Below are 12,533 nucleotides of genomic sequence, written 5' to 3'. Positions count from 1 at the left end.
GAAACTAACAAAACATTGTAAATCAATTATATCAATAGTTCAATAAAAAAAAGAAAATCATATGTACTCTCAAGTACAGCTGTAAATAGTAATTATGCTCCTAAGCCTGAAAAATCTCACCCAAAGCCTTAAAACAGTGTGAAAAACATAAGAAAAGTCTCCATGATACTAAAAAAAAAAAAAAAAAAAAAAAAAAAAGGACACAGAATGGCAGATTGCATACAAAAAACAAGAGCCTACAGTATGCTGCCTACAAGAGACCCACTTTAGGGCGAAGAATACAATAAGTCCCCTATATATGAACAAGTTCTGTTCTGAGAGCATGTTCGTAAGTCCAACAAAGTTAGCCTAGGTATCCAACTAACACAACTGGCTATATAGTACTGTACTGTAATAGGTTTATAATACTTTTCACACAAATAATACATAAAAAACAAACACAAAAAATAAAGAAGACATTTTTAATCTTACAGTACAGTACCTTGAAAAGTACAGTAGTACAGTACAACAGCTGGCATACAGGGGCTGGCATCGAGTAAACAGGCAAGAAGAGTTACTGACTGGAGGAGAGAGAGGAGGTGGGAGACAGCAGAGCTGAAGGATCCTCAGCAACAGGAGATGGAGGGCAAGCTGCAATTTCACTCACACCTGACGCTGATGGAATGCATGTTTACATCTTTGAAAGTTCACAACTTGAAGGTTCGTATGTAGGGGACTTACTGTACACATAGAGTGAAAGTGAGGGGGTGGAAAAAGATACTTCATGCAAACAGAAATGACAAGAAAGCGAGGATAGCAATATTTACGTCAGACAAAATAGACTTTAAAACAAAGGCCATTAAAAAAAGATAAAAAAGGTCAGTATATAATGATAAAAAGATCAATACAAGAGGAGGATATTACACTCGTTAACATATATGCACCCAATATAGGAGCACATAAATACGTAAAACAAATACTAACAGACATAAAGGGAGAAATTGACAGGAGTACAATAATAGTAGGAGATCCCACTCACATCAATGGACAGATCTTCCAGACAGAAAATCAATAAGGCAATGGAGACCCTAAATGACACAATAGACCAATTGGATTTAATTGATATTTTTAGGACATTACATCCAAACAAACAGAATACACATTCTTTTCAAGTGCACATGGAACATTCTCTAGGATTGACCACATACTAGGACACAAAACAAGCCTCAACAAATCTAAGAGGACAGAAATTACTTCAAGCATCTTTTCTGACCACAACAGCATGAAACTAGAAATAAACCACAGAAAGAGAAACGAGAAAAAATGATTACATGGAGACTAAATAACATGCTACTAAAAAACCAATGGATCGGGGCTTCCCTGGTGGCGCAGTGGTTGAGAGTCTGCCTGCCGATGCAGGGGACACGGGTTCGAGCCCTGGTCTGGGAGGATCCCACATGCCGCGGAGCAACTGAGCCCATGAGCCACAACTACTGAGCCTGCGCGTCTGGAGCCTGTGCTCCGCAACAAGAGAGGACACGATAGTGAGAGGCCCGCGCACCGCGATGAAGAGTGGCCCCCGCTCGCCGCAACTGGAGAAAGCCCTCGCACAGAAACGAAGACCCAACACAGCCAAACATAAATAAATAAATTAATTAATTAATTAAAAAAAAAAAAGAATGGACACAGGAGACCTTGTTATTAAAAAAAAAATGGATCAATGATGAAATGAAAGAGGAAATTAAAAAATACCTTGAGACAAATGACAATGAAAACACAATCATACACAATCTATGGGATGCAGCAAAAGCAGTTCTTAGAGGGAAGTTCATAGCGATACAGGCCTTCCTCAAAAAACAAGAAAAAACTCAAATAAACAACCTGACCTACCACCTAAAAGAATTAGAAAAAGAACAAACAAAACCTAAAGCCAGCGTAAGGAAGGAAATAATAAAGGTCATGGAGGAAATAAATACAATAGAGATTTTAAAAAACAATTGAAAAAAAATCAATAAAACCAAGAGCTGGTTCTTTGAAAGGGTAAGCAAAATTGACAAGCCTCTTGCCAGGCTCACCAAGAAGAAAAGAGAGAGGACCCAAATAAACAAAATAAGAAATGAAAGAGGAAAAATAACAATCAATACTGCAGAAACACAAAGAACCGTAAGAGAATACTATGAACAATTATATGCCAACAAATTGGAAAACCTAGAAGAACAAGTTTCTGCAAACTGAAGTCCAGGACCAGATGCCTTTACTGGGGACTTTTACCAAACATGCAAAGAATTTATACTTATTCTTCTCAATCCCTTCCAAAAGACTGAAGAGGAGAGAACACTCCCAAAGCCATTCTATGAAGCTGTCATTGTCCTAATAACAAAACAAGACAAAGACAATACCAAAGGGACTTCCCTGGTGGCGCAGTGGTTAAGAATCTGCCTGCCAATGCAGGGGACACAGGATCGATCACTGGTCCAGGAAGATCCCACATGCCATGGAGCAACTAAGCCCGTGTGCCACAACTACTGAGCCTGTGCTCTAGAGCCCGCAAGCTGCAACTACTGAAGCCCACATGCCCTAGAACACATGTGACACAACTACTGAGCCCACGTGCCACAACTACTGAAGCCAGCGTGATCTAAGGCCCGTGTACTGCAACTACTGAGCCCGCGTTTTGCAACTACTGAAGCCTGCACGCCTAGAGCCTGTGCTCTGCAACAAGACAAGCCACTGCAATGAGAAGCCCGCACACCGCAACAAAGAGTAGGCCCCGCTCATTGCAACTACAGAAAGCCCGTGTGCAGCAACCAAGACCCAATGCAGCCAAAAAATAAATTAAAAAAAAAAAAAAGACAATACCAAAAAAAGAAAACTACAGGCCAATATCCTTGATGAATATAGAAACAAAAATTCTCAACAAAATATTAGTAAACTGAATCCAACGACACCTAAAAAAGATCATAGGCCTTGATCAAGTGGACTCATCCCAGGGTCACAAGGATGGTTCAACATACACAAATCAATCAACATGATACACCATAACAAGAAAAGAAAAGAAAAGAAAAAAGAGAAGGGAAGGGAAGGGAAGGGAAGGAAAGGAAAAGAAAAGAAAAGAGAAGAAAAGAAAAGAACTACATGATCACCTCAATAGATGCAGAAAAAGCATTTGATAAAATGCTTTTGGATGCTTCAACATCCATTCATGATAAAAACTCTCACCAAAGTGGGTATAGAGGGAACATATCTCAACATAATAAAAGCTATTTATGACAAGCCCACAGCCAACATAATACTCAATGGTGAAAAGCTGAAAGCCTTCCTGCTAAAATCTGGAAGAAGACAAGGATGCCCACTCTCACCACTTCTATTCAACAGATTATTGGAAGTCCTAGCCACAGCAATCAGACAAGAAAAAGAAATAAAAGGTATCCAAATTGGAAGAGAAGAGGTAAAACTGTCATATTCAGATGACATGATATATATAGAAAACCCTAAAGACTCTAAACAAAACTACTAGAACTGATAAATGAATTCAGCAAGGTAGCAGGATACAAGATTAACATACAGAAATCTGTTGCATTTCTTACATTAACAACGAAATATCAGAAAGGAAAAGTAAAAACACACTTAAAAAAAAATTATTTATTTATTTATTTATTTATAGCTGCATTGGGTCTTCGTCACTGCACATGGGCTTTCTCTAGTTGCAGCAAGTGGGGGCTACTCTTCGTTGTGGTGCGTGGGCTTCTCACTGTGGTGGCTTCTCTTGTTGTGGAGCATGGGCTCTAGGTGTGCGGGCTCAGTAGTTGTGGCTCGCGGGCTCTAGAGCACAGGCTCAGTAGTTGTACGCATGGGCTTAGTAGCTCTGTGGCATGTGGGGTCTTCCTGGACCAGGGCTTGAACCCATGTCCCCTGCATTGGCAGGTGGATTCTTAACCACTGCGACACCAGGGAAGCCCACACATTCTCTTTTAAAATCGCATCAACAAAAAATAAAATACTTAGGAATAAACCTGACCAAGGAGGTGAAAGACTTATATGCTGAGAACTATAACACACTGATAAAGGAAATTGAAGATGATTTAAAGAATTGAAAGATATACCATGCCCTTGGATTGGAAGAATTAATATCATTAAAATGGCCATACTACCCAAAGCAATCTACAGATTTAACGTGATCGCTATCAAATTACCCATAACATTTTCCACAGAACTAGAACAAATAATCCTAACATTTATGTGTGACCATAAAAGACCCAGAATTGCCAAAGCAATCCTGAGGAAAAAGAACAAAGCAGGAGGCATAACCCTCCCAGACTTCAGACAATGCTACAAAGCTACAGTAATCAAAACAGCATGGTACTGGCACAAAAAAGAGACATATGGATCAACGGAACAGAACAGAGAGTGTAGAAATAAACCCACACACCTACAGTCAATTAATCTTAGAAAAGGAGACAAGAATATACAATGGAGAAAAGACAGTTTCTTCAGCAAGTGGTGTTGGGAAAGCTGGGCAGCTGCATGTAAATCAATGAAGTTAGAGCACATCCTCACACCATACACAAAAATAAACTCAAAATAGCTTGAAAACTTAAATATAAGACATGACACTGTAAAACTCTTAGAAGAGAACCCAGGCAAAACATTCTCTGACATAAATTGTACCAATGTTTTCTTAGGTCAGTTTCCCAAGGCAATAGAAATAAAAGCAAAAATAAACAAATGGGACCTATGCAAACTTATAAGCTTTTGCATAGCAAAGGAAACCATAAATAAAATGAAAAGACAACCTATGGACTGTGAGAAAATATTTGCAAATGATTCGACCAACAGGGCTTAACGTCCAAAATATATAAACAGCTCACATAACTGAATGACAAAAAAATGAACAACCCAATCAAAACTTGGGCAGAAGACCTAAACAGACATTTCTCCAAAGAAGACACACAGATGGCCAACAGGCACATGAAAAGATGCTCAACATCACTAATTATCAGAGAACTGCAAATCAAGACTACAATGAGGTATCACCTGATTCTGGTCAGAATGGCTATCATCAAAAAGTCTACCAATAATTAATGCTGGAGAGGATGTGGAGAAAAGGGAACCCTTCTACACTACTGGTGGGAATGTAAATTGGTGCAGCCACTATGGAAAACAGTATGGAGGTTCCTCAAGAAACTAAAAATAGAGTTGCCATATGACCCAGCAATCCCACTCCTGGGCATATATCCAGAGAAAACTCTAATTCGGAAAGATACATGCACCCCAATGTTCACAGTAGCACTATTTACAATAGCCAAGACATGGAAGCAACTTAAATGTCCATCAACAGATGAATGAATAAAGAAGATGTCGTATATATACACAATGGAATACTACTCAGCCATAAAAAAGAAGGAAATAATGTCATTTGCAGCAATATGGATGGATCTAGAGATTATCACACTAAGTGAAGTAAGTCAGAAAGAGAAAGACAAATACCATATGATATCACATGTGGAATCTAAAATATGACACAAATGAACTTATTTACGAAACAGAAACAGACTCACAGACATAGAGAACAAACTTACGGTTACCAAAGGAGAAAGGGGGTGGGGGAGGGATAAATTAGGAGTTTGGGATTAGCAGATACAAACTACTATATATAAAACAGATAAACAACAAGGTCCTACTGTATACCACAGGGAACTATATTCAATATCCTGTGATAAACCATAATGGAAAAGAATGTGAAAAAGAATACATACATTTATATATAACTGAATCACTTTGCTGTACACCAGAATCTAACACAACATTGTAAATCAACTATATGTCGATTAAAAAAAATATATATATATATATTCAAAGATTAGAATATTTTGTATATAACAGGTGAAGTATTGGTCTACTTTCTTTTTAAAAGTAGAAAACTTTACAGAAAGGAAGATTGCAAGGGTCTTTGTGGCATAACTGTAGAACTAACTGATCCAGAGAACAAGTTTCTAACATCAGTTTAGTAATTTATGAAAAATGGAGATATTAAAAGCATAAATTATCTTATTCAAGAAGAAAAAGACATCTGGAAAGCTGGCTTAGCAACTGAGGCCCACTGAGATCCAATAAACCCAATGATTTTGATCATTTTTACAAATTATACCAGGGTTGTGAAGATGTGACTGACCGTGTCTATTATGTAGTAGTCATAGTGATCAATGACTGGTAGATATGTCCTAAAGAGACCTACTATCCTCTCAACATTTTGCTTGTGGAGTTACAGCCTTCGTTTAAGTTTTCTATAGAGTTGAAAGAAGACAGCAAGATAGGGGATTTCAAAAACAGTTGGCAAATTAGATCACTGCCGAGGAAAAGGGCAGAAGGGCTCTACTAACGTGGAACAAACTCGGCTTCTCTCTTCTTTCTAGATTATGCCCTGTTGAGGCAGATGTGCTCTCCCTCTCAGTCTAGATACTTTTCGGCTCCTCTTATTTACCATTCCCTCCTCAAATTCTTCCTTTCTGCTTTAGATGCTATTGAACTAAAACTTTTTGCTCATCAGAAGTTTCTGCTAAAGGACTAAATCCAACTATTTCAACTGCCATAAAATAGCTTATTCTTAATTCTGAACCAACTCAGATAACCCAAGTGAGAGAAAGGTACCTGGAAGCAAATAATATGGTAAAACTGAGTATCTGCTCTATGTATAAATGCATTTTGAACAATACACAAATATATTTTAGTTTTTTTCCTAAGATATTAAATTAATTTGAACAAGACAATTACTTAAAATTGTTTCTTTTTAAAATATAGAAACATACCTACTTGGCCAGTTGCCACTATGTTGATAAATTTGGGGTGCTGATTTACAGTGAGGCACAGAATATCATCATTATGTTCCTGATAAAAACTCTGAGTCCCTAGAAAAAAAAGAATTTGAGAATTAAATCTGAAAACTTTAAGGTGAAATAGTCAAATGCACTTACACAGAGTAATAAACTGCTGTGTTTAACTTACTTGCTTATTTAACACACATACATGTATATATTTTTTGTGGCTGTGCCGTGCGGCTTGCAGGATCTTAGCTCCCCCACCAGGGATTGAACCTGTGCCCCCTGCAGTGGAAGCGCCAAGTCTTAACCACTGGACTGCCAGGAAAGTCCCAACACATATTTTTTGAGCACAACATATACACTTCATCCTAAGGATGGAAACATGACCAAGAAATCCTTAAAGTAACAGAACTCTGAAAGGCATAAACCATGTAATACGAGATTGAAGACATCAAGTGCCACAAGAGAGTTAAAGATCAAAATGCTATGGGAATTTGTAGCAGATTCTTCTTCTTACGAGCAGATGGCACTTCTGGACTGACATGACAGATTCTGTAAATGTGAACGTGAGTGGGGAAGGGTCTTCCAGGGAGAGGGATACTTGAAGCAAAGGTACAAAGGCAGGAAAGTACTGGGTATGCATACAGATGGCTTATTTGGCTGAAGTGTAGGGTAACAAAAAAGAAAAGTAAGAAATAGGTTGGGCAGGCAAATTGAAACTAGAATTACAGAGGATTTTGAAAACAAGCCTATTATTAAATTACATATTTATTCTGTAGTCAGTGGGGAGGTACTGAAGAATCCTGATCAAAGAAGTAATGTGATTCCTCTAGCAGCAGTGACAGTGAAGAGACCTTAGCAGACTATGACTGTGCAGGAGGCAGTAAAGGTAGGCTTGTGCAAGTAAAACGGAGAGGTGGGAAATGAGGTCAGGATGGTAGACTGGGTCCAGGTGATAGAGTACCATCAATACTAGGTCCTCCGAAAAGCGAAACAAAACCAAAGAAAACATTTTAGAAATGTCATTTAACATATCTAACATTACTTTAAAACAACTTCTCAGGGCTTCCCTGGTGGCGCAGTGGTTGAGAATCTGCCTGCTAATGCAGGGGACACGGGTTCGAGCCCTGGTCTGGGAAGATCCCACATGCTGCGGAGCAACTAGGCCCGTGAGCCACAACTACTGAGCCTGTGCGTCTGGAGCCTGTGCTCCGCAACAAGAGAGGACACGATAGTGAGAGGCCCGCACACTGCAATAAAGAGTGGTCCCCGCTCGCCGCAACTAGAGAAAGCCCTCGCACAGAAACGAAGACCCAACACAGCCAAAAAAAAAAAAAAAAAATTAATTAATTAATTAAAAAAAAACAACTTTAAAAAAACAACAACAACAACAACAAAAAAAAAACAACTTCTTGAAGTGAAATGGGCTTCATATTTCCCAGGGCTGAGGGTTCAGTTAAAGGAACAAACAAGTAATTATATGTGCTGTTGGCTAAATTAGTAGATCAGCTAATAGGTCAGGAATTCTTAGACTGTAAACATAGCAGTGTATCCCCATAATGGTGAGAGGCCAAATAACCAGAACTGGAGCAGGTGCTTAGTCTTCCCTCTGCCATCTCTCTCTACATCCCATCATTAGAAAGGTGATTAATTAAAAATCAGGGAATTAAAAATAAAGAAAATTACAAGTATAAATATGAAAGTGTATTTATACTTTCATCCCTATGTAATTTGTCTTTTGTTATCTTCTCTATTCTCTTTGAAGGATAAGTGAAGCCTCAAAGAGGATTTTCTTTCTAAGAGGTATTTTTTTAAAATGACCCAAATTATTAAATGGAAAATTGCCATTGATTTCTGTAATACTGATAAATCTTTTTCTTAGGGCAACTAAAACAGAAATATCATATTAATTATTAATACTGACCAGAGGTTGGGGGATTATGACTCACATAACCCACTCTACCTAATTAGAATGAAGCTACCAGAGGAAAAAGCCAGAAATGTTTGGACTAGATAATCTATATCTTTACTTCTAACTTTTAGACTTTTATGAAGTTTACAACTATATGTAATAAAATAGAATTCAAAATTAATCCTGAGTATTACTAGTAGAATTATCACATCATTGGTCATCAAATGATGCTCAGAGAACTTTCTCTGCTTTTCAACAATCCAATCAGTTCAATAGAAATCAGGAAATATTTTCTCATTTTCTTGAATCTAACAAGGTATCATCAGTCAAGGCACAGGCAAGCAGCTTTCTTAGTTAACCTCCTTGGCTTTCCGAGGGCTCAGTATGAACACTGCCGCTCCAGCCCGCTCCCTAGCAATCACTCATCCAACGTGCTGCTTTCAGTCACTAACCATCAAAGACAACCATCCAAACCATCCACTTTCGCGTTTAGGTTATGGGGAAATAGAATAAAGTTACCAATGGTTTCGCTATAAAACGTGCTTTCAACATACAGTAATCTTTTACTTCTCATCGAGATCTTTGAGCACTTTGCGTTATGAAATCCTTTTCTGCTGTGTTAAATGTCTTCAAGACTGTAAATTTGTTACTTAAAATATTACTAGAAAGTTCTGCAGTATGACATATTTACATTCTAGATTCACATATTTTGGTTACTTATATTTTTAACAAAGAGTTTTAAGATGCTAAATTAAAAATTCTAAATTTTAGAAAGTGGGGAATGGAGAATCAGGGTTTCCTACCTGTAGCAATGTTGTGCAGAATTCCCACGGATGCAGTGTGATAAATTATATCATCACCATCATTTAAATAATGAACATTATTCCTACAGTCTCTGCCTCGATAGCCAAAAACAAGCTCCAACACAAGGTCCTATAACAATGATAAAACCATTATACAATTCCTCACGTCTAAATACTAGTGTCTTCAGTCAAAATGGAGGATGCATTTTTGATGTTTTATAAATTTCAAACACAAAATTAACCTAGATATACCTCTCTATGTAACCCGTTTTGGGCAGCTGAAACACACATTCCATACTTTTCTACATAAAGTCATGAAAATGAAAGGAGAACCACAAGGTCACCTGATTCCAAGAATTTTAGTTCTTAAGATTTCATGTGTTAAACATTTGAGATATTTCTTGCGTCCAAAAGAAGAATATTTCGATTTGTGTTAAACTGTTAGTCAAAATATTTGATCTGCATACGTAACTCTGGATAACTTATGTCCAAGTGATGTACTTTCAAGGATCCAGACAGTATATCAGCTTTGTGCACTAAGCAGGTCGTCTCTGATAACCCATGCTAAAGTTCTAGCAGATAATTCTGCTACTCAAAGTGTCCATTTTCACTGACCCTGTGAGGCTGAGTCGGGTAGGAAGTACAACAATCACCCTCCCACAGCTTTACGCCTTGTTTTTGACCTCACTTAGCACAGTTTGCTTGTTGCTGCTGATACTGAGATTATGAAATGCCTTCCTTTTTTGCTCAATTATTGTGCAAAGTTTTCTTTGCTTGGAAGCAGAACCTTCATTAAACCCTACAGTGAATACATCACATGGAGTAAAAGTTCTTGATTTGGTGTAAGTATTAAACTTTTAACTTATAAATTCAAACTGCTAAGTATAAGACACTGCCAAAGTGCCTATGCTTCCATAAGCCACAGATCATTCCATACATTTACATTTAGGAGTTCTCTGAGATACAGTTCAATTCAGGGTATTATTCATAGAAAACTAAAAGAAAGATTAATAAAAAAAAGGAACAGAGGATATCAATCCAAGACTCAGATTTGACAGTTAAGCAATCAATTTTTACAACCAAACAAAAAAGAATATTCATCAGTACATTTATTTTCATAAAGAATAATGACAAGATTTAGATGTTTTCCAAAAAGGAAACAAACTAAACCCTGGATACAGTTTAAGGTACCAATTAACACCGGGGAGTGGGATTTTCCTCACCTCTATGGGTCTCTTTTTCTTGCCGACATTGTTGGTCTGGAGTTTTGCTGGCTGTGGCGGGGCCCTGCTCACAGGAGGCCTGAAACAGTGAAGTGGGAAAGAGGAAAGGAACCCATCACTGGGTGCCTTCACTGAGCTTCTCTCACCTGCCCTCCAGAGGCAGATGTCTCTGACACACCTTCACAAAAATGAACCCAATCTGTGTTTCTCACTAGACTCCACGCTCTGTATCTTGGTATCTTCTAAAGCAGAAAGGTGGAAAGAAAATACTAGAACTTCTATTCATTTTTCTTTTAATTTCTTTGGTGTATGTTTCATAAATGTAACTAATATAATAGCACAAGAACAGATTGATGACAAAAATATACAAATGTTAGTTTTACACACTCAAAAACTTCTAGATGGGGTACATTATCAACAAAGCCTAGATTACTGCTCTAAAGTAGCTACCTCAGTATCTCGCACATGGCAGGTACTCAGTATATTCTTCTTGAATTTTGAAAATATTTCTATAAACTTTCCATACTGTTGGCAACGTTAAGTCATGTGTGAGTTCAAACCTGTACTCTTTACCTGCTCCTCTGTGCCCTTTATCTTTTCTTCTTCTGAAGTCCCTAGTATGGTTACGGCATCACCTTCAGTTAGTCAAGCAAGACATTTTACAGTTACAAAGCACTGTAAACCATACAACACTCTGTAAAAGGTTATTACTATTGTCTCCAACTCCTTCTCTTCCCTTATTCTCACTATTAACTACATATTTTCCAACTTTACGTACATAGTAGCTCTCAAATCTATCCCTCTCCTTCTCTGTTTCCATCACTAGTTCAGGATCTATTCATAATGAATGTGTCATTAGGTGTATAGAGTTCCCATTTTGAATTATTTAAACGTGGAGACTCTTCCCTAAAAAAAACCCCTTTGTTTAATTTTTTAAAAATCCACACATCATTTAGTTTAGTTTTAAGTCAGAGAGCCGTTATTCAAATGTTTAGTAATCTAAATCCTGAATCTAAATCAATCATATATCAATTCCCTTTTTCAAATTTTAATATTAATTTTGTAACAACTAAATCAGAAAATGATGTAAACTAACTTTCCAGTGGAAAAAATTCCAACATTTCTGAATAAATCCATAAAATTAAAGGCATAACAATATATTTGCATTTTCAAAATGATTTTCAAGTTATACATCTATAAAAAGTAAATGAAGTGTTATATCTTGAACATGTAATATAAAAGAAATGTGTATTTTCATATATAATGTGAAGCAGTATGTAGAAGTATAGAAGCATGACTGGTGACATAAACATTAAATGCACTCGCAACACTCTATAAAGAACTTCTCAAATCATCACAAAAATTTTTGGTTTCAAACCTTTTTCACATACTTTTTGGAATATCTGTAAGTAATAAATATAACTGACTTTATAATATTTAACATTTAAAAATATTTCTGCTAAAGTCATTTTAAAGAATGACAGCAGCTTTGGCTTTTCTTCCAAGTCAGTTTTGTTGAACTTTATTCAATGTTATTGTCTGACAGCTTTAATAAATGTATAATTTTTATCTATAAATCCTGTATAATGGTTAAGCATATTTTAATTTTTGTAAAGATAATTTATGTAAGATATATTATTGCTTGAAATTCTACAACTTGGAAAATTATACAAGTTGAATGAATAAAGTTTTAGTAAAGCAGTTACTTATATAGCATGAATCCAGTAATTAAGATGTAGTCATTTCAGGGATACTGATTTCAAAGGAGAAAAACATGGAAAACTGTGAATAGAGGTAA

General features: G+C 36.8%; 1 protein-coding gene across 4 annotated transcripts in view; it reads right to left on the bottom strand.

The window, feature by feature from the left end:
- Positions 1–12,533, bottom strand: part of EML5 (EMAP like 5) — a 165,106-nt gene that overhangs the window by 28,168 nt on the left and 124,405 nt on the right. For all 4 annotated transcript variants that reach the window (XM_068556608.1, XM_068556538.1, XM_068556462.1 and 1 more), the window contains 3 exons: positions 10,736–10,814; positions 9,513–9,642; positions 6,786–6,884 (listed from right to left, as the gene is read on the bottom strand). In XM_068556608.1, the coding sequence (XP_068412709.1) occupies positions 6,786–6,884; positions 9,513–9,642; positions 10,736–10,814 (308 nt within the window). The remainder of the gene's footprint in view (positions 1–6,785; positions 6,885–9,512; positions 9,643–10,735; positions 10,815–12,533) is intronic.

The sequence above is a fragment of the Eschrichtius robustus genome, chromosome 1 (genome assembly GCF_028021215.1).
Source record: "Eschrichtius robustus isolate mEscRob2 chromosome 1, mEscRob2.pri, whole genome shotgun sequence".
NCBI classification, from domain to species: Eukaryota; Metazoa; Chordata; class Mammalia; order Artiodactyla; family Eschrichtiidae; genus Eschrichtius; species Eschrichtius robustus.
Note: the sequence above shows the minus strand (reverse complement) of the source record. Positions and strands in the feature narration are given on the sequence as shown.